General features: G+C 39.6%; 1 protein-coding gene, 1 long non-coding RNA gene and 1 pseudogene across 11 annotated transcripts in view; 1 reads left to right on the top strand and 2 right to left on the bottom strand.

The window, feature by feature from the left end:
- The first annotated feature begins 991 nt into the window (after positions 1–991).
- LOC127370203 (multidrug resistance-associated protein 1-like) overlaps positions 992–23,852 on the top strand; it is a 45,766-nt gene continuing 22,905 nt past the window's right edge. For 2 of the 9 annotated variants that reach the window (XR_007886160.1, XM_051412038.1), the window contains exons 1-16: positions 3,372–3,458; positions 6,621–6,692; positions 6,769–6,815; positions 10,096–10,868; positions 11,227–11,406; positions 11,518–11,643; positions 11,882–12,019; positions 13,256–13,381; positions 14,024–14,085; positions 15,707–15,820; positions 17,770–17,982; positions 19,840–20,017; positions 20,357–20,518; positions 20,614–20,706; positions 20,781–20,984; positions 22,351–22,497. Coding sequence is in view for 8 of the 9 variants with exons in the window: in XM_051412038.1 (XP_051267998.1) it covers positions 10,827–10,868; positions 11,227–11,406; positions 11,518–11,643; positions 11,882–12,019; positions 13,256–13,381; positions 14,024–14,085; positions 15,707–15,820; positions 17,770–17,982; positions 19,840–20,017; positions 20,357–20,518; positions 20,614–20,706; positions 20,781–20,984; positions 22,351–22,497 (1,785 nt within the window). In the remaining variant the exon portion in view is untranslated. Of the gene's footprint in view, positions 1,068–3,371; positions 3,459–6,620; positions 6,693–6,768; positions 10,869–11,226; positions 11,407–11,517; positions 11,644–11,881; positions 12,020–13,255; positions 13,382–14,023; positions 14,086–15,706; positions 15,821–17,769; positions 17,983–19,839; positions 20,018–20,356; positions 20,519–20,613; positions 20,707–20,780; positions 20,985–22,350; positions 22,498–23,852 lie in introns of those variants that run through there. The other 7 variants (XM_051412033.1, XM_051412037.1, XM_051412036.1 and 4 more) reach the window with 7 other exon arrangements.
- The window catches only part of LOC127370222 (uncharacterized), a 28,949-nt gene continuing 8,595 nt past the window's right edge, over positions 3,499–23,852 (bottom strand). The window contains exon 3 of one of the 2 annotated variants that reach the window (XR_007886166.1): positions 3,499–3,635. This is a non-coding gene — a long non-coding RNA (uncharacterized LOC127370222). Of the gene's footprint in view, positions 3,636–18,225; positions 18,408–23,852 lie in introns of those variants that run through there. The other variant, XR_007886165.1, reaches the window with a different exon arrangement.
- Positions 15,858–17,722, bottom strand: LOC127370211 (quinone oxidoreductase PIG3-like; annotated as a pseudogene).

Here is a 23,852-nt window from a genome sequence, read left to right as displayed (position 1 = left end):
TTTATTGTGAAGAAACTAGGATAATAATCCCTGTGCAGTCGCAAACAATGCTGTTGTGTTGCTGTGGTTGTAAGTAAAATGCAGAAATGGAGTAGCAGCCATATATGATTCAAGTGTTTTAATTGATCCTAGAGTAGGCTTAAGACATTCCTCTTTGATAAAGCTTATAGTTAGGGCTGGATCAGGTGAGTCCTGAACCATCCCTTAGTTATGCTGCTATAGGCCTAGGCTATCGGGGGATTTCCCATGGTGCACTGAGCTCCTCTCTTCCTCTCTCTTTCTGCACTCATTCATGTTCCATTAATGCATGTTACTAACTCCACTTCTTCCCCGGAGTTCTTTTGCTTTCTCGTCTTGCAGGTTCTCATGGATGCTGGTGGAGACTCAGTATTACTGATATTATTATTATTGTTATTTCCACCTAGAGTCTGGGTCTGTGCGAGGTTTCTGCCCCATAATAGGAAGTTTTTCTAACTTTGGATAAGAGCTGAACTGAAGTGTTTTTACTCTTTGAGAAAATAAAGAAATTCATAAACTGTTGTTTTATTGTTTGATGAGTAAAACACATTTAGAAAGAAATGTTCTTTTTCAGATCGTTTTTATTGGTCTGTCGTGTTCTTTATACATTGAAATGCATCCGTCTGATGATCCGTCGCTGTGACAACAGAAACTACAGTTCATTATAAAAACACTGTGAAGAGACCGATGATACACCTGTAGGAGAGGTGTTATACTAACAAAGTTTGATTGATTTTTGATTGATTGATAGCATTAAATATGGTGTCAAACACATGTGAAAATGTATATTCATACAGTACATCTGTAGGTACTCCTTCTCCTCCTCCTCCTTTTCTTCAGGTTACTCTTCCTCCTCTGTCCTCCTCTTCAGCGTCCCTCTGGCAGACCTCATACAGGCGGAAGGAGGTGAAGGCGGTGGCGAGCAGACAAGAAGCGCCGAGGATCAACCACCAGCTGAAGGAGGAGAAGGAGGCTCCCTGCAGAGAAAAGAAGGAGGAGGAGGAGGAGGTGGAAGAAATGATGTGATATAACTGCTGTTACCTGTTCAGGTGAATTCCCTCCACCACAGACACTACTGAGGTCCAGTGACTGTCAGCTGATTAAATGTATAATCTGTAGCATTTCCCCTTGAATCTGTGTATAAACACTATCTACTATCTCCAATAGTCGAACAGTTGACGCACTTTCCATTAGTCGGATATTAAAACACAAAAACAGCGTCTAACAGGAGCTGCTCCTCGTCCCTGGGACAAGGTATCAGAGGATTGTTGCAACACAGACCTTTTCTCTTGTAACACAGGAAGTCTCTGACCACTGCACTGCAGGCTTAATTTGTAATCAACACTGCTGAGTCACTTCCTTATGACAGTTTTTATTACACTTCTATGGCATATTTTGGTGGGGGGTTTTTTTATAGGTGAGATACTAATATACACTTCACTGTTACGGCTTTCTTTCACAAATAACTCAAAGTGGGCTTGATCTTGATCTGTTTATGGCTTGTTTATTACATATTTTCATAGTATATTGATGTGGCGTATTTCTTTTGCAGCAGCTGTCAGCTCAGTCTTTCTATGGGAAGAGGAGGCCTGCTGTGCCACAGATTGTTGTTGTGCCAGCCCACCTAGACATCACTGACTTTGATTTGCAGCATAAAACTGAAACTTTTTAAAAAAGTCAAAAAAGAAAAAATGTCTTCTTATATCCATCAATAACACTCCAGGGTTGAAATTTTCCATTTCAATGAGTTCCCTATAAAGGGTTAATATATATGTTTATAAAGCAGTGATCAAATAAATATATCCCTTCATCTATACATTAAAATACATTATAATAGTAGAAATAAAGGCTATTATGCTCAATGATGTTGTTGTGTAAATATGGTATTAAACCCCAATAATCATAATCGTACCCATTCATTACAACCACATTAATAATAATAATAGAGTCCAGTCATTTAGTTTGTTCAGTCACTCACTGATAAATCAATACTTCTGATCAGTAGGAATATCTGATTAGATGATGAGATCACTAGTTGGTTACCTTGGTGACGCAGTAGAGTCCAAAACAGACGAGAGCGATCAGAGACACAATGTGAACACACAGATGAGGACGAGAATCCTGAGACATGATTGGTCCTTTCAGAATGTCAGCAGCCAATCAGGACGCTCCTTTTTGTCGTTAAGGTTATTAAAATTTCATCCAAATGAAATATAATCTGAAATTAGAATATAAAAGAAGAGATAATAAAGGAATATATTTAATGCATCATCATAGAAAATGTAAATTCATGTTATATCAATCTAACCAGAAAAATAAAACTAATCAAATAAAGAATAAAAGTAAACAATAGTGTGTGTGTGTGTGTGTGTGTGTGTGTGTGTGAGAGAGAGAGAGAGAGGCAGACTTTATACCTGCAACTTTAATCCAACACTCTAAAAAATCTAATCCGAAACTATTAGTTAATTAACACAAACTGCAACACTGTAAAAGTCTGTTAAAAATACTTTATATTTAATAATGAAATGTGACTTCACAGAGACATTTTTAATGTTTGATATTGTCATCACTCACTAACATATTTAATGTAAAAATATTAATATGTTTAATGTTAATATGATTCATGTTTAACTATGTTCATTCCATCATATATGGTGTGTGTGTGTGTGTGTGTGTGTGATTTGTATAAAATAAATGCAACCATTTAACATGAAAATGATATATAAGTTATATAAGTTTAATTTGAATCAACTTAATGAATCAAAGATGTTTTTCTGTTTACGCTGCATTCAGTCTGGATTAGCATTTAGGGCTAATCCTCCATTCACTGTGATGACAGTGTGTGTCGGCTCATATTGCCCCCTTTGTGAGGACCAGCTTCAGTTTTAACCATCATTGTCAGAAAGGTTCAGACTATTCAATCAATAATCTATAGTCAATAAACAGTATATAAACTAGAGCTATGTGAACTGTTCATGTCTAATATTAATCTTTGATATTATGATAAAGACATTAACTTATCTAAGTTTTATTATGAATTAATTTAATAATCTTTTTATAATTTATATATTATAATTGATACTAGATATATATAATAGTATTACTTGCTCTTTAAACTCAAATAGACTTTATCAAAACTGATTATTCACATTAGTATAAATAATTTTTTTAATGATCTATTTGATATTTTTCAGTTTTGTTTAAGTGAAAAAAATGTAACAAAATCTGTTTGGAAGAGAAAAACACAGAAAAACATGAATCAGGTTTTAATAAAAATAAAGAATTAAACAAAAACAACAACGAGAGAACGAGAGGGGAGGGGCTGTGGGGTGAGGAGGTCATCTCCATGGTAACAGAACAACAGAGCACAAGAGAGGAAGAGCAGCAAAAGACTGAGAGAAGCAGAATAAGAAGAAAGAAAGAATAAAGTGGATCAACAGGTGAGCAGGAAACACATTTCCCACAATTCCATTCAATTCAATTCAATTCAATTTTATTGGTTTAGCGCCAATTCATAACAGAAGTTATCTCAGGACACTTTTCAAATAGAGCAGGTCTAGACCGAACTCTTTAAAACATTAATTACAGAGACCCAACAGTACCACCATGAGCAAGACCTTAGAGACAAGGGCAAGGAAAATCTGCCTGTTAAAAGGCAGAAACCTAGGACAGATCCTTCGGCTCTAGGTGGGTGGTTGTCTGTCTTGACCAGTTGGGGTGAGAGAGAGAGAGAGAGAGAGAGCGAGAGACAGACAGACAGGTGCACAGCAACAACAGTATTGGCAATGGCAATCTAGCAGGACCATGGCAGGAGGCTCCACCAGGATCGATAAGAACCTGCGAGACGAGAAAGGACAAGAACTCTGGGGAAGAAGTGAAGTTAGTAACATGCATTAATGGGACATGAATGAGTGCAGAAAGAGAGAGGAAGAGAGGAGCTCAGTGCACCATGGGAAATCCCCCGATAGTCTAGGCCTATAGCAGCATAACTAAGGGATGGTTCAGGACTCACCTGATCCAGCCCTAACTATAAGCTTTATCAAAGAGGAATGTCTTAAGCCTACTCTTGAATGTGGTGAGGGTGTCTGCCTCCAGAACCACAACTGGAAGCTGGTTCCACAGGAGAGGAGCTTGGTAACTGAAGGCTCTGGCTCCTGTTCTACTTTTAGAGACTATAGGAACCACAAGTAGCCCAGCATTCAGAGAACGTAGTGTTCTAGTGGGGTAATAGGGTACTATGAGCTCTTTAAGATATGAAGGGGCCTGACCATGAAGAGCTTTATAGGTGAGGAGGAGGATTTTAAATTCTATTCAACATTTTACAGGGAGCCAATGCAGAGAAGCTAGTACAGGAGAGATGTGATCTCTTTTTCTAGTTCCTGTCAGTACTTGTGCTGCAGCGTTCTGAATTAATTGGAGCATTTTAATGGACTTATTGGGGCAACCTGATAATAAAGAGTTGCAGTAATCCAGCCTTGAAGTAACAAATGCATGGATTAGTTTTTCTGCATCTGTCTGTGATAGTATGTGTCTAATTTTTCCAATATTACGTAAATGAAAGAAGGCAGTCCTAGAGGTCTGATTTATGTGGGAGTTAAATGACAAATCCTGATCAAAGATAACTCCAAGATTCCTGACAGTGGTGCTAGAGGCCAAGTTAATGCCATCTAGAGTGACTATGTCTTTAGACAATGAGTCTCTAAGGTTTTTGGGGCCAAGAACAAGAATTTCGGTTTTTTTCTGAGTTTAACATCAGAAAATTGCAGCTCATCCAGGATTTTATGTCCTTAAGACATGTTTGTAATTTAGATAATTGATTCATTTCATTGGGCTTGATTGATAGATATAACTGCGTATCATCTGCATAACAGTGAAAGTTAATGGAGTGATTCCTAATAATGTTGCCTAAGGGAGCATATATAAAGTAAATAGTATTGGTCCAAGTACAGAACCTTGTGGAACTCCATGACTAACTGTAGTATTTATTGAAGATTCATCGTTAACATGTACAAACTGCGAGCGATCTGATAAATATGACTTAAACCAGCTTAGTGCGGTTCCTTTAATGCCAATTTGATGCTCAAGTCTCTGTAAAAGAATATTATGGTCAATGGTGTCAAATGCAGCACTAAGATCTAATAATACAAGTACAGAGACAAGTCCATTGTCAGAAGCAATCAAAAGGTCATTATTAACTTTAACCAGAGCTGTCTCTGTGCTGTGATGAACTCTAAATCCTGACTGAAAATCCTCAAATAAACTATTGTTATGTAGAAAGTCACATAAACTCTTTGGCGACTACTTTCTCCAGAATCTTAGAGAGGAAGGGGAGGTTAGAAATCGGTCTATAGTTGGCTAAAACCCCTGGGTCAAGAGTGGGCTTTTTAAGAAGAGGTTTAATTACAGCTACTTTAAAGGACTGTGGTACATATCCTGATAATAAAGATAGATAGATAGATAGATAGATAGATAGATAGATAGATAGATAGATAGATAGATAGATAGACTTTATTAATCCCCAGAGGGAAATTGGGTCGTCATAGCAGCCAGGTACATTAAAATACAATAAAATACAACAATAGAATAAAATACAGCAATAGAATAAAATACTTAGAAAAGATAAAAAAAAGATAAATAGGTAGGTAAGGTGCAAAGAGTTGTAGTTGCAAGATGGTGGTAATAGTACTGATGACATGATGGTAGTGGTATTGTTAAGAACAGTATATAATAATAACAGTATATAATGATAATATTAATAATATTTATAATAAAATAATAATAATATGTGTATATACTATGATGATTGAACGATATACATGTATACACATAGATATTATACATTAATATTGATATAATGTAAACATGTGTCATATATTCAGCCTGTGCAAGGTGTGCATACATACATACTGTAATATATATACACAATATATAATATAATGTACACACACATATATATACACAAGATATGATATGATATAAAGCATATGTATAATAGATACTTGACTATACAAGAAGATATACATACAATAGATAATATCTCATATATTGTTATATAATAATAATAGTACTATATGATATAATAATAATAATAATAACAATAATAATAATAATTATAGTAGTAATAATAATAATAATAGTAGTAATAATAATATATTATTAATATAATAATATATTTTATAAATATGATATATAATATCAACATCAATAATAACAATAACACATATCACATATGATAGTATATGTTCCACAGGTAGATTTAGTCCAGTTCTGTGATTGTGGATCTGACAGAGGCAGATGAGTTATACAGTCTTATAACAGTGGGGAGGAACGATCTCCGGTATCGTTCCTTAGAGCAGCGTGGTTGAATGAGTCTGTTGCTGAAGCTGCTCTTTAGCTTGTCCAGTGTTTTGTGGAGGGGGTGGGAGGGATTGTCCATGATTGCCAGCAGTTTTGCCAGCATCCTCTCCTCCACCACCTCCTCCAGGGTGACAAACTTACATACTTGGTGCCTCATTGTGGAGATTACAGAATAAATCTGTATTTATATCATTCATCATTAATCATTAATGATAATTACTACGTAAATATCCTGTTGTTTCCAGCGACCTGTTCAACCCAAAGTTCTCTCCAAACACCAAAGAAGAACAACGACGAGATGGAGGAAGACTGCAGAGGTAATACAAACAGACAGACAGACAGACAGACAGACAGACGGAGAGAGAGACAGACCTGTTCTTGTCTGTGTTTTAGATGGAGCAGAAGTCTTGATGGAGATTGACCAATCAGCAGGGGAGGAGGTGAGGAATATCAGTAACATTTAATAATAATAACATTTGGGTGCCCGGTTAGCTAAGTTGGTAGAGATGGTGACCCACATATGGAATTGCTGCAGCGGCCCGGGTTTGAGTCCGACCTGTGGCCCTTTTCTGTGTGTCATCCCCTCTCTCTACCCCCTTTTCCTGTCTGTCTTTGGCTGTCCCTATCTAATAAAGGCATGAAAAGGCCAAAAAAAAACCTTAAAAAAAATAAAAATAAAATAAATAATAATAATATTTAACTTCTACACTGACGAATAAAACCTTTACGAACTGAATCTGAGAAAGAATTGGGGAGGCATTTGAATCTATTGATCTGTATGATCAGTTAAATGTAAGAATTAAGTACAGTACATTTTTGGATGTGGAGGACAGTTTGTTCTGGGAAGGTTTGGGATATTCCTTAATAACTTTGATCGCCGGGTCTTGTTCATATGGCAACACAAGCAGTGGCAGCGAATCAGAGAAGTTGACAAGTAACGGTGAGCGATGCAGGCGAGGACCAAAGAACCAGTAATAAAATTATACATCTCTCCAATGTTCTTCAGTGTGTTAGTCATTGTAATAGTCTCTCTCTCTCTCTGTCTGTCTCTATCTTTTTCTCTCTCTTTCAAATTCAATTCAAATTCTTTCTCTCTCTCTAGCTGTCTCTCTCTCTCTCTATCTGTTTGTCTCTCTCTCTCTGTCTGAAAATCTACATCCTGTTTTACCCTAGCCTGACTCCGCCTCACGTTGCAGCGCCAGATCGTATGTAAACAATACATGTTGAAATGTTTTGTAATGGACGATGCTGTCGTGTGCCACATTCACCCTTCACCCCCAAAGTCCATCGAACAGAAACTAATATCCATACACATTCACACACCAATGCATGGCATCGGGAGCAATTTGGGGTTCAGTACACATACTTCGACATGTGGCACCAGGAGTGGGGGGTTGAACCCACAACCTTCCGACTAAGGAACGACCCACTCTGCCTCTGAGCCACAGCCACCCTGATGCTATCTCTTTTTATAGACCGACACCCTCATGTGGAAACACATTCAGTAAGTGTGTGAATGTGTGTTTGTCCACTTTTAACAAACATTCACACAAATAATCGAACAATAATAATACATTTGATATAGAATATATATTTGGAGTTGTCACAGTTACGTCACTGCAGTTGGAATGTTTAACAATCAGACTTAATATTCTTCTTTTGTCACAGATTCACTGTTTTCTTCTCATTGTTGTCATCAGCTGTTGATCAGAGACTGAAGCTCTGACACTGTACACTAATCAATAATAATAATAATAATAATATACACTGTGATCAATAATAATAATAATAATATACATTGTGATCAATAATAATAATAATAATATACACTGTGATCAATAATAATAATGAGAATATACACTGTGATCAATAATACAATAATAATATACACTGTGATCAATAATAATAATAATATTAATGTACACTGTGATCAATAATAATAATAATAATGTACACTGTGATCAATAATACAATAATAATATACATTGTGATCAATAATAATAATGATAATATACACTGTGATCAATAATATAATAATAATATACACTGTGATCAATAATAATAATTATTAAAGCTGCAAGCAGTGATGAACCGGTCCTCACACTCCACGCAAATTACATTTCCTTTTACCACTAGGTCTTTCACCACTAGGTGGGGCTCTCACTATTACTGAATATTATGACATAGACGTGTTCAGGGCAAACGTGTGATGTTTCATTGAGATTGGACCATGTACACTGAAGTTGTGAGGACGTATTCAGGGTGGGACTGTACACTGAAGATATGTCTGTTTTATGGCCAATCAGAAGATTTGACACGTCGCGGGCATGCAGTTAAACCTACAGTCACAAATAGCACAACTTTTGATCACCAATGTGTCTAGGTTGCAGTGATGGAATTTGAAGTCAATCTGATAAAATCTGTAGGAGGAATTAGTTAAAACAGAAGCCCTTAACTGGCATGGCATCACAGTTTGATTCAACCTAGCCAACTTTGACGGCACGCCACGTATACGCCCTTCAACGTACGTAGACAAATAGCACAACTTTTAATCAGCAACATAGTTTGACTGTCCTAATTTTGAAGTAGATCCAATAAATTCCCTAGAAGGACTTTGTTCAAATACAAGGCAAAACGTTTGCCGAAAGTGAAGATCAAAATCAAAATGGCTGACTTCCTGTGGGGTTTAGGGTATGGGTCCAAGAGGCTTTTTTGTAGGTCTCGGCATGTTACACGTGCGTACCAAGTTTCATGTATATCGGTGAAACGTGGCGCCGGGGCTGCTTTTTTAAAATCCTGTAGGGGGCGCTACAAACACAACAAACACAAATTTTGGTACGTGAGCTACAGGGACCAGTCTACACGTGCCCTGTGAATTTCATATTCATAATTATTACAGTCTCCGCACAGTGATTTGCCATGCCACCAGAGCGCCACCTAGTGGCGGATTGTTGACACATTTTGTAGTGAGCCTCAGGGAGCCATGGGCAAGCAAAAAAGTAGTTTACAGACATTTCGTGCTCTAGCGAAAGAAAATTCTAGGCGAAAATGGGCATGGCCTTTATGGGGAGATTCTGCTTCATACACTGCACGCGTGTATATAAGGTTTTTGAATGTGCGACAAACTGCAGAAGTTATTAGCTTTAACGCATTTTTTTATGGTAGTAGCGCCACCTAGTGGCCAACCCAAAAGCGACACATAGAATATAAAATTATTCGCCACGACTGACATGTGCGCCGCCATGTTTCATGAGTTTTCGAGCACGGGAAAGCTTCCAAATATGCGTTTGTTTAGGAGAAAAAAAAAAAGAATTCCTATAGGGCCTTTGCACGGTGCTCGGGCCCTAATAATAATAATATACACTGATCAATAGGTGGTTTACAGGTGGTTTACAGGTGGTCTACAGGTGGTTTACAGGTGGTCTATGAATGTTTCAGCAGATGCAAACTTAAACCAAACTTAAGGCGGGAAAGCAACCCAGCTCTGTAAGACCTTTGGCCCCTCCCAACCCTCAGGTACCTCAGCACAGGAAACCATACAAACCCTAACCCTTACCCAATTAGTTTTTAATTTATTTTACTAATTAATAAATCAAAGCGAAAGTGGAAAGAATCACCACAAACAAATGTTACTCAGACTAATACTGTGTGACTAATACTGTGTGTGTGTGTGTGTGTGTGTATGTGCGTGCGTGTATGTGCATGTGCATGTGCATACAGGAAGCAGCTGGTGGAACCTGATGGTTTGATTGACAGACACAGAGGAAATACCTTATAAGGAAGTCAGGTAAGAAAAGAGTGAAGGAAGGATGGAAGGAAGGAGGGAATGAAGAAAATGTTTTTGTGTCCTCCAGAGTCTCTAGAGAGCTAATAAGAATGTGTCGTTGTCCGAGGGGGTGGAGACATCATCGGTGGGCATCGGCTACAGACCTCCAGTAGGTGTCAATCAAATGTTTCAGTCAGTGATGTCATCAGTTAATGATTAAAATAATTGATCATCAGGGCAGAACCTGAACCTGAATTACTGCCTGTCGAGGTGAGCTGCTGTTTGTCTCTGTTCTCTAGTTCAAAGACGGGGCTGCTTCCTCCTCTTCCTATTACCAAGGCAACTGAAACCTCCTGTCGATTAGCCACAAGTCCCTGAAGCAGATGCTGACTAAATCTTTACCCACAATTCAATGTTCATTTCCTTTGTATGAAATGTTCTGATTTTGGTTGATGTTTGTATTTTACATTGAAACTAAAAATAATTAAAATGGATTCAATTCAATTCAACTCAGGCAGAAACAGAGAGAGAGAGAGAGAGAGAGAGAGAGAGAGAGAGAACAGAGAGAGAGAGTATCTGTGTAACACACTAGCAGCAGAATCTTACAGCAGAAGGGGGGTAACCCTAACCCTACCTCTAACCCAAAGAACACTACTTACAGACAAGAAGCAGAAGCGTTGTATAAATGGAGGATCTGTGCACTGTTAGTGGTCTGGATCCTCTCTGGGTGAGTCTCTCATTAAACATCTGACCAATAATCTGATTAATTTAAAGATACTTTTTAACCCTTTTAAATCAGTCATATGTTAAGTTCATGTTTATATTAAATTTAACTGAAATATAGTACAGTCTGTATCAGTCAGTGTTTGGTTTGTCCGTTGTGGGTTATAGTAGAAACATGTGTCTCATTCTAAGGTAACAGAAACACATTAATTCTTATTTTCAGGTGGTTATAGACTAATGAAAACACAACTATGGATATTATATTTCAGTAATGTGACACACAGGAGCTTTCAACTATTTCAACCTGTTGACACGTCACTCACCTGTGAGATGTGAACACTGATGGTGTTTTCTGGTTTCAGGACTGGAATCTGACCTGGTACACCTCGCAACCAGACCTGACCCAGTGTTTCCAGCACACTGTACTGGTTTGGTCCCCCTGTGTTTACCTGTGGACCTGTTCTCCTCTTTACCTGCTGTACCTGCAGCTCCGCCCACACCGAGGCTTCATCCCACTGTCCAAACTCTGCTGCAGCAAGACGGTAAGACCCAGTGCTGATGCTGAACCAGGTACCAGGACTCAGAGGACTCTGGTTTAACCCTGGTCTCTGTGGTTTTTGTTCTAACCTTGGTCTCTTTGGACCCTGTTGCAGCTTCTGGGTCTCAGTCTGGCTTCGTTCGGTCTTCTGGAGATGTTTTACTTCCTGGTGAAGAAAAATGAAGAGACCCAGAACCACCTGTTGATCCTGATGGGTCCACTGATTCGGAGCCTCACTCTGGTACGTTATTCTTCTTCTTCGGTAGCTCAGGAGGTTGACCGGGTTGTCCACTAATCATAAGGTTGGCAGTTCAATTCCTAGTTCTTCCAGCTGCATGTTGAAGTGTTTTTGAGCAAGATATTGAACCCCTGTATGAATGTGTGTGACTGTAGTGTTAAAGTGCTTTGAGTATTCAGAAGACTAGAAAGGAACAATATAAGTGCAGTCCAATTACATTCTTCTTCCTCCTTCTCCTCAGGTTCTTGCTGTTGTTATAATCCAGGTAGAGAGGATGAAGGGCTGTCGTTCATCTGTCCTCCTCTTCCTCTTCTGGACTCTTCTGGTTCTCTGCTCCCTCGTTCCTCTGAAGGTTGACATTGAGCAGATAATTTATCAGGTATCAACCCAGTTGAGAAACTACAGTACAGTCAGTGTTTGGTTTGTCGGTTCTGGGCTACTGTAGAAACATGCTGGTTCCTGGCTCCCTCTGTAAATAAAAACGTCTCATTCTAAGATAACAAAAACACGATGATTCTTATTTTTAGGTGATTATACACTAATGAAATAATAATGATGAAGTTTTATATTCAGGGAGTAATGGATTATGAGTTATCCAATCTGGATAAAAAACAAATATTATCCATCACAGTTACAGAAAAAAAGACAAGTCAGTATAATTTATTGCCAAATTTATTCAAAGTACAAAATGTATATTTTACCCTCTTAAATAATATAGTCAGAGGGACATTCAATTCAATTTTATTTGTATAGCGCCAATGGCAAGTTATCTCAGGACACTTTTCAAATGGAACAGGTCTAGACTGAATTCAGTTTGACCTACTGTATTGGCTCAGGTCAGATTTTCTTCAGTGTCAGACTGAGATAAAGAGAAAACCTCAAATATTTAAGTGAACATTTTAACCTTTAGGAGATAACTGAAGGGCCCCTGTTCTACTTTTCCCCTCCTATAAGACCTGGGATAAGTGCTGGGAAATTGAAGGAGGTTTTCTGTTTAATGATCTCCTCACTGCCTTCTTGTTTCAGTCTGTCTGTTTTCTTTTTCTCTTTTATGTCGCCCAGCTCTTTCTCCACTGTACACCCTTCCAGTTTGATTCTCCTCTTCTTCAACAGCTTTTCTTCTCTGTTCTTCTCTTTCAGCTGCAGTATTTCACAGCTCTCTGAAGGTTAAAGTTTCTCTGGCAGGGTCTAAATGTACTTTCTTCTGAACGTGTGAATACTGTATATGAGTTTGTGTTAATCATTTCTTAGAAAGCAGTTCATATGTAACTGATAATTACATACAAGGCTTCCTGGAAAAGACAGAAGACTATTAATCAACAGAGTTCGGTAAAACAGATACGAATAAAGCAGGTGGACAGCTGATAAGTATCTACTGGGTTATTAGAGAAAGGTTTGTTAAAGTTTCTACTGTGACTTCTCTTTTGTAAAATTTTCTCAGACCTTTATTAATATCAACAAAATTTTAACAGCAAGGGAAATGTTTTCATTTTTCAACATTCAAGTTTGAATTCTTCACTTTTAGTAGTGATATCAGATATGTGATATTTAAATACAAAAACATCTTGAGTATTTCTATCCTATAACTTCTGACCTCTGACCTCTGCTTTTTCAGGGGTTTTTGTCAGACGCTGTTCGTTTTGTGGCATTCTTCATCTGTTTTTTTCTTCAACTAATTGAGCTCGTCCTCAGCTGCTTTTCTGACCACCGAACAGTCTCTGAAAAACACACCTACATACAGGTAACAAACACACACCTACGCAAAGGTAACACACCCACACCTATGCACAGGTAACACACCCACAAAGCTACGTACAGCTAACACACACACACACCTACGTACAGGTAACATGCGCACACCTACCACCTACGTACAGGTAATACACATGCACACCTACGTACAGCTAACACGCACACCTATGTACAGGTAACACACACGCACCTACGTACAGCTAACATACGTGCACACCTACGTACAGCTAACGCGCGCACCTATGTACAGGTAACACACACACACACACACCTACATACAGGTAACATGCGCACACCTTTGTACAGGTAACACACACGCACCTACGTACAGGTAACACACGCACACCTACGTACAGGTAACCCACACGCACCATCGTACAGGTAACACACGAGCACACCTACGTACAGGTAACCCACAAGCACACCTTCGTACAGTTAACCCACACGCACACCTACGTACAGGTAACACACACGCACACCTACGTACAGGTAAGACACACACCTATGTACAGGTGAAGTCATTTTCAAACCTTTTGATTGATTGATTGTTTGATTATCAAAGGAATATTCTCTCTTTATCATATGTTTTTAATTGAACATTTTTTATTAAAACATGGTTCTTTCTTGTTAGAACCAATGTCCAGAGGAAGATGCCTCGTTTCTCTCCAAGTTTTTCTTCTTGTGGTTCAGCAGGTACAAACATCACAGCTGAAACACTCACATCACCAAAACACCACAACTCATGAGTCCACATTTAGTTCTTGTTATTGTATAGTTGATTTAAATTGTTATTATTATTATTTAAGATTTAACTCCTCTTGTGTTTACTTTTTCTTTAAATAATTTAACTACTACTACTACTACTACTACTACTACTACTACCATAGGCGGAGCTAGGGCATCATGGGCAAGCTAAATTAGGAAACTGGCCCACCAGTGCTCCCGATGGCCTGTAGAATACTGAAAGTTTGTTCAAACTTTGAGACTGGTTTTCTGGAGGGCCTGAGATGCAACATGGATGATGTGCAGGGCATAGAGCACAATCACACACACAGGATTCCAGTCTTCCCACGCTGTAACGCAGGCCTGGAGTCCCTGAAGTCTCAGTAAATCTGCAAAACTCAGTGTGGTCATAGAGTGATAGAGTGGTCATGATGAGTTTCTCACAGCTGACACATTATACCATCTACAGTCCCACTGTGTGTTGATAAAGGAGGTGAAACCACTTTGATAGATAGATAGATAGATAGATAGATAGATAGATAGATAGATACTTTATTTATCCAGAGGGAAATTCAAGCATCCAGTAGCAGCATACATAAATTAGACATACATTAAACATACATTCATGCATTAAACATACATTAAAATTAACCACATTAAGTACAGTAGCCATACATTAAATTGGATAGATTAAACTTTTGCAGAGGAAATAAATATGTGCCGAGAGAGAAAATAAACTAGAAAAATAGAAATGAAACACGTGTTGAAGGTGCTGGAGAAATCAAAAAACATGATTCTCACAGCGCCGCTCTCCTTGTCCAGATGAGAGTAGGCCTTGTGGAGCAGATAGAGGATGGCATCCTCCACGCCCACTTTCTCCTGGTATCCAAACTGCAGTGGATCTTTTGCGTGGTGGACCTGGGGTTTGATGGGATGGAGCAGCAGCCGTTCGAAGGTCTCTGGAAGCCGGTGGCGAAAATAAAACAGGACACACATGACTACAATATAAAACACTAATGGACATGACAGTAATACTGCTACTACTACTGCTACTACTATACCAATACTACGATAACTAATACTAATACTACCTACAGTCAAACTACAACTTCTATAATGACTAATAATTGTAACATTATTATTAGTGCTGTCAGATAAATGCGAAATTTACTTTTAAAAAGTTGCCAAATGGTTCCATTGACAAGACCAAAGTGATCTGTGTGTTTTGTCGTTGTGAACTGAGCTATCATCGCAGCACGTCCAGTCTGAAATACCACTTGATGGCCACGCACACAACTGATGCGAATTCTCCGCCCCCTCATCAAAGCCAGGCAACAATGGATGATTTTTCAATAAAAACAACATTTGCACAAAGCAAGCCGATCCACCTTTCCATGTTGATAAGAGCATTAAAATGAGAAAAAATAATGGGACAAAAAGAAATCAAGGGACATTTAGAATAGATAAAAATGTGCGATTAATTGCAAGTTAACTATGACATTAATGCGATTAATCGCGATTAAATATTTTAATCGTTTGACAGCACTAATTATTATGAATAAATATGTGTTATGTTTCATATTCCTGTCAGTTTGGTGGTTCGAGGTTACCGATGTCCCCTTCAGGCTGCAGACCTGTGGCCTCTGCGGGACCAGGACTCATCGCTCCAGATCATGATGGACTTGGAGAAGTGCAAACAGCTGCAGTAGGACACTTTAATTACGACACTTTACATTTTAATATTAAGATAAATGATACTTAATCTGAATGTTAACACTTAATAAAGAAATAAATAAACATGTCTGTCACAGTGATGTCAGAGTGACATTACAGTGATGTCACACTGCTGAGGCTGATTTCTTCTATGTGATTGGTGTCAGTTCAGCTGCTGATTAAACTCAAACTTACTGTAGATGTTTCCAAATAAAAGCCCCCTGACTCATTGAAAGGCTTTTTAATGTGAAACACTACAACCAGACAAGATAAAAGTTTCTTCCTGACTGGCTGTCAGTCTCTACCCTGTCATTGGGTGTCAGTGGGTTTAGCTGATGGATGGATTAAAACAGTCATTTTTTTTTTTTTTTTTTAAAGATTCAAGGGTTTTATTTGTTAATATGCTCATTCAATACTGTATGTGCAGTGAAATACAAGGTGGCATTTTATTAAGGTTGTGCTTTAAGACTAATGTGCAATAAGGAGTAATAATTACAGTAAACATTTAGTAGTGGGTTAATAATCACTATTACAACACTACAGAGGAAACAGCACTGTACAAAAATCATCTTTGGTGGATTGGTGGATAAAACATATTTAAAATAATGATCAACAAACAAATAACACTGTGTTGTAAGATTAATCAAATTCAGAGTGATTACATGTGTTAATATCACTGCACCTGAGTTTCCTCACTCTGTGGAATCACATTAACGACAATCTTCCCCGTGTTCTTGTTGGCCTCCATGTGCCTGTGAGCTTCTGCGATGTCCTCCAGGTTGAACGTGCTGTCAATCACTGGCCTCAGGGAGGATGTCTGGTCTGAGAAACACGGTAACACTCTGTGTGAGAAAGCTTTTACCAGCTCTGCTTTGTACTGAAGGCTGCAAGAGCGGAGGAGGCTGCTGAGCAAGCGGCCGCGCTTGGAGAGCAGTTTGCCCAGCAGATCTCCCTCTACCGCCCGGCCTCCCATGGTGCCGTACAGCACCCACCGGCCGTCGGTGGCCAAAGAGCTCACATTTTGCTCCCAGTTACACCCACCAATGCAGTCGAGGATGACGTTTGCTCCCTTGCCTCCTGTAAAGTCATGAACTCCCTGTGCGAAGCTCTCCTCTCTGTAGTTAAACCCAGCTGCTGCTCCCAGGCTCTCAGCCATCTTCAGTTTTTCGGGGCTCCCCGCAGTAACGATGGGCACGGCACCAAACAGACGAATCAGCTGAACAGCAGCTGTTCCGACTCCGCTGGCATGAGCCAGCACCACATCACCCTCCTCCACCTGAGCTACGAAAACCAGCAGCTGAAAGGCAGTGAGCCAGGCCTCTGGGATCGCAGCGGCCTGGCAGAGTGTGAGATTAGGGGGAACGGGCATGAGGAGGTCCTCAGGCACAGCAACATATTCTGCATATCCTCCTCCACAGAGCAAGGCCATGACCCTGTCATCTGGCTTCCAGCTTGTTTTCACCCCTGGGCCCAGAGTATCCACAGTACCAGCCACCTCCAGGCCTATGATATCACTCTCACCACCCTGTTGAGAGCAGTTGCGTGAACTTTAATTAGGATTTCCCGGTCTTTAGGCTGAGGTCTCGGGACAGTTCGCAGCAGTAAATTCTCAGGTCCTCCTGGTACGTCGACACACACTGCCCGCATCATCTTGGCAAAGCTAGAGTAGCACTTATTCCAGGCTGACTTATGGGTGTTTCCCAGTAAAAATGTTCCAGTGCACAGGATGTGATGCATTTGACAACAGCCGGTGATGTCAACTGTTCATCACCTTTAAGGCGACTATTTGTGTTTTTGGGAAGTTTAGTTGAGCCATCATGCAGACTGGAGATGAGTTTGGCGCGGGAGGGCAAAAACAGTAATTTTTAAGTGAAGGTCATTGGTACATTAGTTCAGACCCTGCCCCCCAAAATTCTTCTTACTTGTATTGATGTTTTGCAGGAAAGAGCCTGTGGGTTCTGGACCATTGTGGTCCTGTGGTTCTGCTGCAATGACAGAAAAAACTTACCTGCTGAGGAAGAACAGTAAGGGGCAGGACTATAGCCTCCTCCTCCTGCGCACTCTGGGGCGGACCTTTGGGCTTTACTTCCTGTGTGGTACTCTGTGTCTCCTTTTGCACGATGCCTTCATGTTCGCTGTGCCACAAGTTCTCAGGTGAGTGTCAGAGAGGTCACAAATATGTTTTCTGATGTCTCTCTCTGCTCTCTGACGTTTACAGCTCCAGTTTCATCTATTCTATTCAATTCAATTCAATTTTATTTGTATAAATAATAGTAACGGTAGTAATAATAATAGTAATAATAATAATAACAATAATATCATGCATCAGTACAGGTGCACCTCAGGGCTGTGTAAGCTCACCGGTCCTGTTCACCCTTTAATTTCGATTCAATTCAATTCAATTCAATTTTATTTGTATAGCGCCAATTCATAACAGAAGTTATCTCAGGACACTTTTCAAATAGAGCAGGTCTAGACCGAACTCTTTCAAACATTATTTACAGAGACCCAACAGTACCACCATGAGCAAGCACTTGGTGACAAGGGCAAGGAAAAACTGCCTGTTAAAAGGCAGAAACCTAGGACAGATCCTTCGGCTCTAGGTGGGTGGTCGTCTGTCTCCACCAGTTGGGGTGAGAGAGAGAGACAAAGAGAGAGAGAGAGAGAGAGAGAGAGAGAGACAGACAGGCGCACAGCAACAACAGTATTGACAATGGCCTTGTCTCTGTACTTGTATTATTAGATCTTAGTGCTGCATTTGAGACAGAGAGAGAGAGAGAGAGAGAGAGAGAGGGAGACAGAGAGAGAGAGAGAGAGAGAGAGAGAGACAGACAGACAGACAGACAGACAGACAGGTGCACAGCAACAACAATATTGGCAATGGCAATCTAGCAGGACCATGGCAGGAGGCTCCACCAGGATCAATAAGAACCTGCGAGACGAGAAAGCACAAGAACTCAGGGGAAGAAGTGAAGTTAGTAACATGCATTAATGGGACATGAATGAGCGCAGAAAGAGAGAGAGAGGAAGAGAGGAGCTCAGTGCACCATGGGAAATCCCCCGATAGTCTAGGCCTATAGCAGCATAACTAAGGGATGGTTCAGGACTCACCTGATCCAGCCCTAACTATAAGCTTTATCAAAGAGGAATGTCTTAAGCCTACTCTTGAATGTGGAGAGGGTGTCTGCCTCCCGAACCACAACTGGAAGCTGATTCCACAGGAGAGGAGCTTGGTAACTGAAGGCTGTGGCTCCTGTTCTACTTTTAGAGACTATAGGAACCACAAGTAGCCCAGCATTCAGAGAACGTAGTGTTCTAGAGGGGTAATAGGGTACTATGAGCTCTTTAAGATATGAACAATAAAGTATATTCTATTCTATTCTCTAGTTCGCTGAGCCTCACCTCCAGCGCAGTAAATAAATTTCACTTAATACAGGTTTCATTATTACTAAAGGAGGCAGAGGAATAGCTAAACATCTGACACACTGAGCAAGAGAGAACAGCAGAGGAAGAGGGAGAAGCCATGCTAATGAAGCAAGCGTGTGATTTTTTTTTTTGCATAAAGTCACTAAAAGAAAGAATTGGCTCCGAGTGCTTAGGTAGAACTAGTCTACGTTTAAATGTTAAGCGGGTAAATAACCGCTGTAACGAGGAAAACTAATTTGTTTTTAGCATTCACTAGACAGAGCTACAGCAGCAAACACTGTACACAGGAGCAGGAAGTAAACCAGAAAGGACTCAGTAAGCTTACCATTGCACTTCAGCACCGTGAATGCAGTCTCTTGAAATGTGTAATACAGAGCATTGAATCTGGTGTACATATTCAGGAAAAGTTTGTCTGGTTTTTAGGTGACTGCTGATGGTTTCAGTCAGTTTGTCGTTTGAAATAAAACGTTATTGAGACGTCAAAGACACAATAATGTGATGTTTTGGGTGATTTAAGTAAAATCAACAAACTGTCTGCACTTATTGTTTATTCTTGTTTTTGCTTATCGTTGTTGTTGTGGCCAGCTTGCTACTGGGTTTCATGAGGGACAAAAACGCTGAGATGTGGAAAGGTTTCCTGTTTGCTTCGTTGCTTTTCCTGCTGTCCTGTCTGCAGTCTGTCCTCCATCATCAATACATGTTCCACTGCTTCACTGTCGGGATGAGACTGAAGACAGCTGTCATGGGCCTTGTCTACAGGAAGGTAGCAGACAGATAATACTATTTTCTTTTTATTTATCTGATAAGTTGAACACAAAAAAATTTTCTGATTCCACTGAGCCTCACTGCTGTGACACTGTAGGATAGCTTTGAATCTGTATGACATCACTTGAGAATATTTTTTAGACTCCACATAGTTCCCTCTGGAGACACTGAAAGCTTTACACTATCTTAAAACATCTGCAGGTGAACCTCCTGACACCTGGATACACCTGGAAACATTGATGCGCTCAGCTAACATTTCAGAGTCAGTGTTTGCGCTCATCCAGTGTCTACTGATCAGCAGTGCAGTCAATAACATTTTCTATGTTTGAATCCTCAGTGTCTATTGATCAGCAGCGCAGCCCGGCAGCAGTGTACTTTGGGAGAAATCATCAATTTGGTTTCAGCCGATACACAGAAGCTGATGGACTTTGTGGTTTATTTCAACTGTATTTGGGTCACACCCATTGAGATCACACTCTGCTTCTACTTTCTGTGGCAGGTAACACACAATATACACACAAGGTTGATTGATTGACTGATTGATTGGTTGATTGGTTGATTGATTGATTGATTGATTGATTGATTGATTGACAGCTCCTTGGTCCACCTGCCCTTGCTGGCATTGCTGCTGTTGTTTTAATCTTCCCTCTCAATGGATTCATCGCTAAAGTGAGGAGCAGACTGCAGGTGAGAGATCAGTTTCATTGCCCTAATCCAGAACTAGATCCTGGCTCAGAGCTGAACCACAGTCTGTTCCTCAGGAAGTTCAGATGAACTTCATGGATGGTCGGATCAAACTGATGAACGAGATCCTGAGTGGTGTGAAGATCCTCAAATTTTACGCCTGGGAAGAAGCATTCCTCAGACGAGTCGGTGTCCTGAGAGATGGAGAACTCCACGCCCTAAAGAAGTCTCAGATCCTGTACTCTGTCTCTCTGGCTTCCTTCAACTCCTCCTCCTTCCTGGTGAGTCTCACACCTTCCTGCTCAGGTAAGCCTGACCCAGTAGCTGACTCTGATGAACTGTTGTACGTTATTGATCAGCTGAAGAGACTGGAGAGCCAGGGTCCTATCACACTCATGTGCCCACTCAGAGTACTGAGTCACTGTAAAGACTCATCCTGTCACTTCATTCTAACACTAGTTTTATCAGACATACAGTATCTCTGCCTGGTATCTTAAGTAATCTGATCACAAGCTTTAAGTAGGTCAGTTTACACCATTACAATGCATCTCCAGTGACCTCTCGTGATTTGATCTCTGTCATTTACAAAATCAGAATGTGGTCACTCAGTGTCCATTCCTTTTTGTACTTTTGGCTGTTCACTACCAAGATTCAACTATTTTTTCAGTTCAGTTCAGCTCCATACTAAACTCTTCCATCAGTGTTTTACATGCGCCGTCTGCAGCCTGCAGCAGGTGCATTGTGGGATTTTATGACTTAACTTTTTGAACAGACACACACTTTTACTTCCTCTGACTGTGTGGGAACCTGATGTTTCAGCTCATAGATGATGCAGAAAGACAATAATGTCAGAGAAAGTAAAAGTGTACATCCAGTGGGCTGCTCACAGGCTGTCAGTCCATCAGTCACTCACAGTGGACACCAGTGGAGGAGGTTGGACCGCCGTCTATTTTTTAAAAGAAATTAATGGATAACATTTACTGAATTTACGAGACAGTTCAAATAATGATCTGTGGTAGACAGAATTTCTCTTCAAATGGAGTCTGGTGATATTGTGGTTGCTAGTTCAGCGGTCAAATCAGTTGAAACAGAATGTGTGTTTACAAACATCTGCTGATGATCTCAAATATGACCCAATTGGACTGCGTGTTTCTGTGTTCTTACAGGACGTCAGTAAGTAGGCGGGCATTCAGTGTGGACCAGGACTCATTAGAGTGCACACTATAAATGATTTATGGTCTAATGGGTCCCAGACCACCTGGTTTGATTTGATTCACAATTAAGTCCTATTTATCAGATCGTTCTCAGTTTGTACATGTCAACAATAAATCCTCCATGCACACTAAAGTTATTCATGGGGTTTCACAAGGTTCTGTGCTTGGACAAATTCTATTCAACTTATACAGTATATGCTTCCCTTAGGCAACATTATTAGGAATCACTCCATTAACTTTCACTGTTATGATACCCAGTTATATCTATCAATCGAGCCCGATGATTAGGATTTCAGACGTTTTTATCAACATGTAAAAAAACTCATTTTACGCTTCTTCATATATTCTTTCTAATGAACTCCAAATCATCTGTGTTGTTAATTATTTTTGAAAATGAAAAAGTTTCACACGTCTTTGTGTCTTCTCTTATCAGATTGCCTTGTCAGTGTTTGGAGTCTATGTGTTGACTGATGAACGGAACGTTCTGGATGCTCAGAAAATCTTTGTTTCTGTCGCTCTCATCAACATCCTGAAAACTCCTTTAAGTCAGCTTCCCTTCGCCATGAGCACCACCATGCAGGTGACTCACACAGTTTTCACAGTTTCTTCAGTAAAAAGTATTTTTTATTGTCATTTTTAACTGAATTTCCCAGTCCAGCTCTGAGCTCGCTCACATAAAATATGAACAATAACAAACATGGACAAGTCACAGCACAGCAGCAAGTGCCGTCAAGTTAAACACATAATCAAGACTAGAAAAACACAAAAGAGCTGACTGTGTACATTCATATGACTAATTATAGTATTATGAGTATTATTATATATCACTGATTACAGTATATAATATTATAATAATAATATAATATATAAAAATCACTATAATATCAAAGTAGATCTGAATATGATTATATTTGTATATAAAACATTTTGTGAAAACTACCTAAAAGGTCTGATGGTACAGAGTAGTCTCTATATTGAAACACACCTAAAGATATAATAAACTAATCACATTAAACTAAATGTGAATAATAAAATATATTGCTCAGACCAATATATTCTGTGTGAGACAAACAGAAAATATAAAGGCATTGTTAAACAGGCAAATGAAAACAAAATATTACATTATTATAATATATTTCACAATGGTCAGTAGAATTACTTGAATATGTTTTAAATACAAAAAGTACAAACTATAATATCATATGTACAGTCGTGGTCAAAAGTTTTAAGAATGACACAAATATTAATTTTCACAAAGTCTGCTGCCTCAGTTTTTATGATGACAATTTGCATATATTCAGAATGTTATGAAGAGGGATCAGATGAATTGCAATTATTGCAGAGTCCCTCTTTGCAATGAAAATGAACTTAATCCTAAAAAAACATTTCCACTGCATTTCAGCCCTGCCACAAAAGGACCAGCTGACATCATGTCAGTGATTCTCTCGTTGCTCACTGAGTGTTGACAAGGACAAGGCTGGGGATCACTCTGTCATGCGATTGAGTTAGAATAACATAGTGGAAGCTTTAATAGGGGGGTGGTGCTTGAAATCATTGTTCTTGTTCTGTTAACTATGGTTACCTGCAAGGAAACACGTGCAGTCATAATTGCTTTGCACAAAATGGCTTCACAGGCAAGGATATTGCTGCTAGTAAGGTTGCACCTAAATAAACCATTTATTGGATCATCAAAAACTTCAAGGAGAGAGGTTCAGTTGTTGTGGAGAAGGCTTCAGGGCACCCAAAAAAGTCCAGCGAGACCCAGGACCAGGAAGTTAAATTAGTTGCGGTATTGGGGTACCACATGTGCAGAGCTTGCTCAGGAATGGCAACAGTCTGGTGTCAGTTCATCGGCACGCACAATGAGGCGAAGACCTTTGGAGGATGGCCTGGTGTCAAGAAAGACAGCAAAGAAGCCATTTATCTCCAGGAAAA

Source organism: Dicentrarchus labrax, unplaced genomic scaffold (genome assembly GCF_905237075.1).
Source record: "Dicentrarchus labrax unplaced genomic scaffold, dlabrax2021, whole genome shotgun sequence".
NCBI lineage: Eukaryota > Metazoa > Chordata > Actinopteri > Moronidae > Dicentrarchus > Dicentrarchus labrax.
Note: the sequence above shows the minus strand (reverse complement) of the source record. Positions and strands in the feature narration are given on the sequence as shown.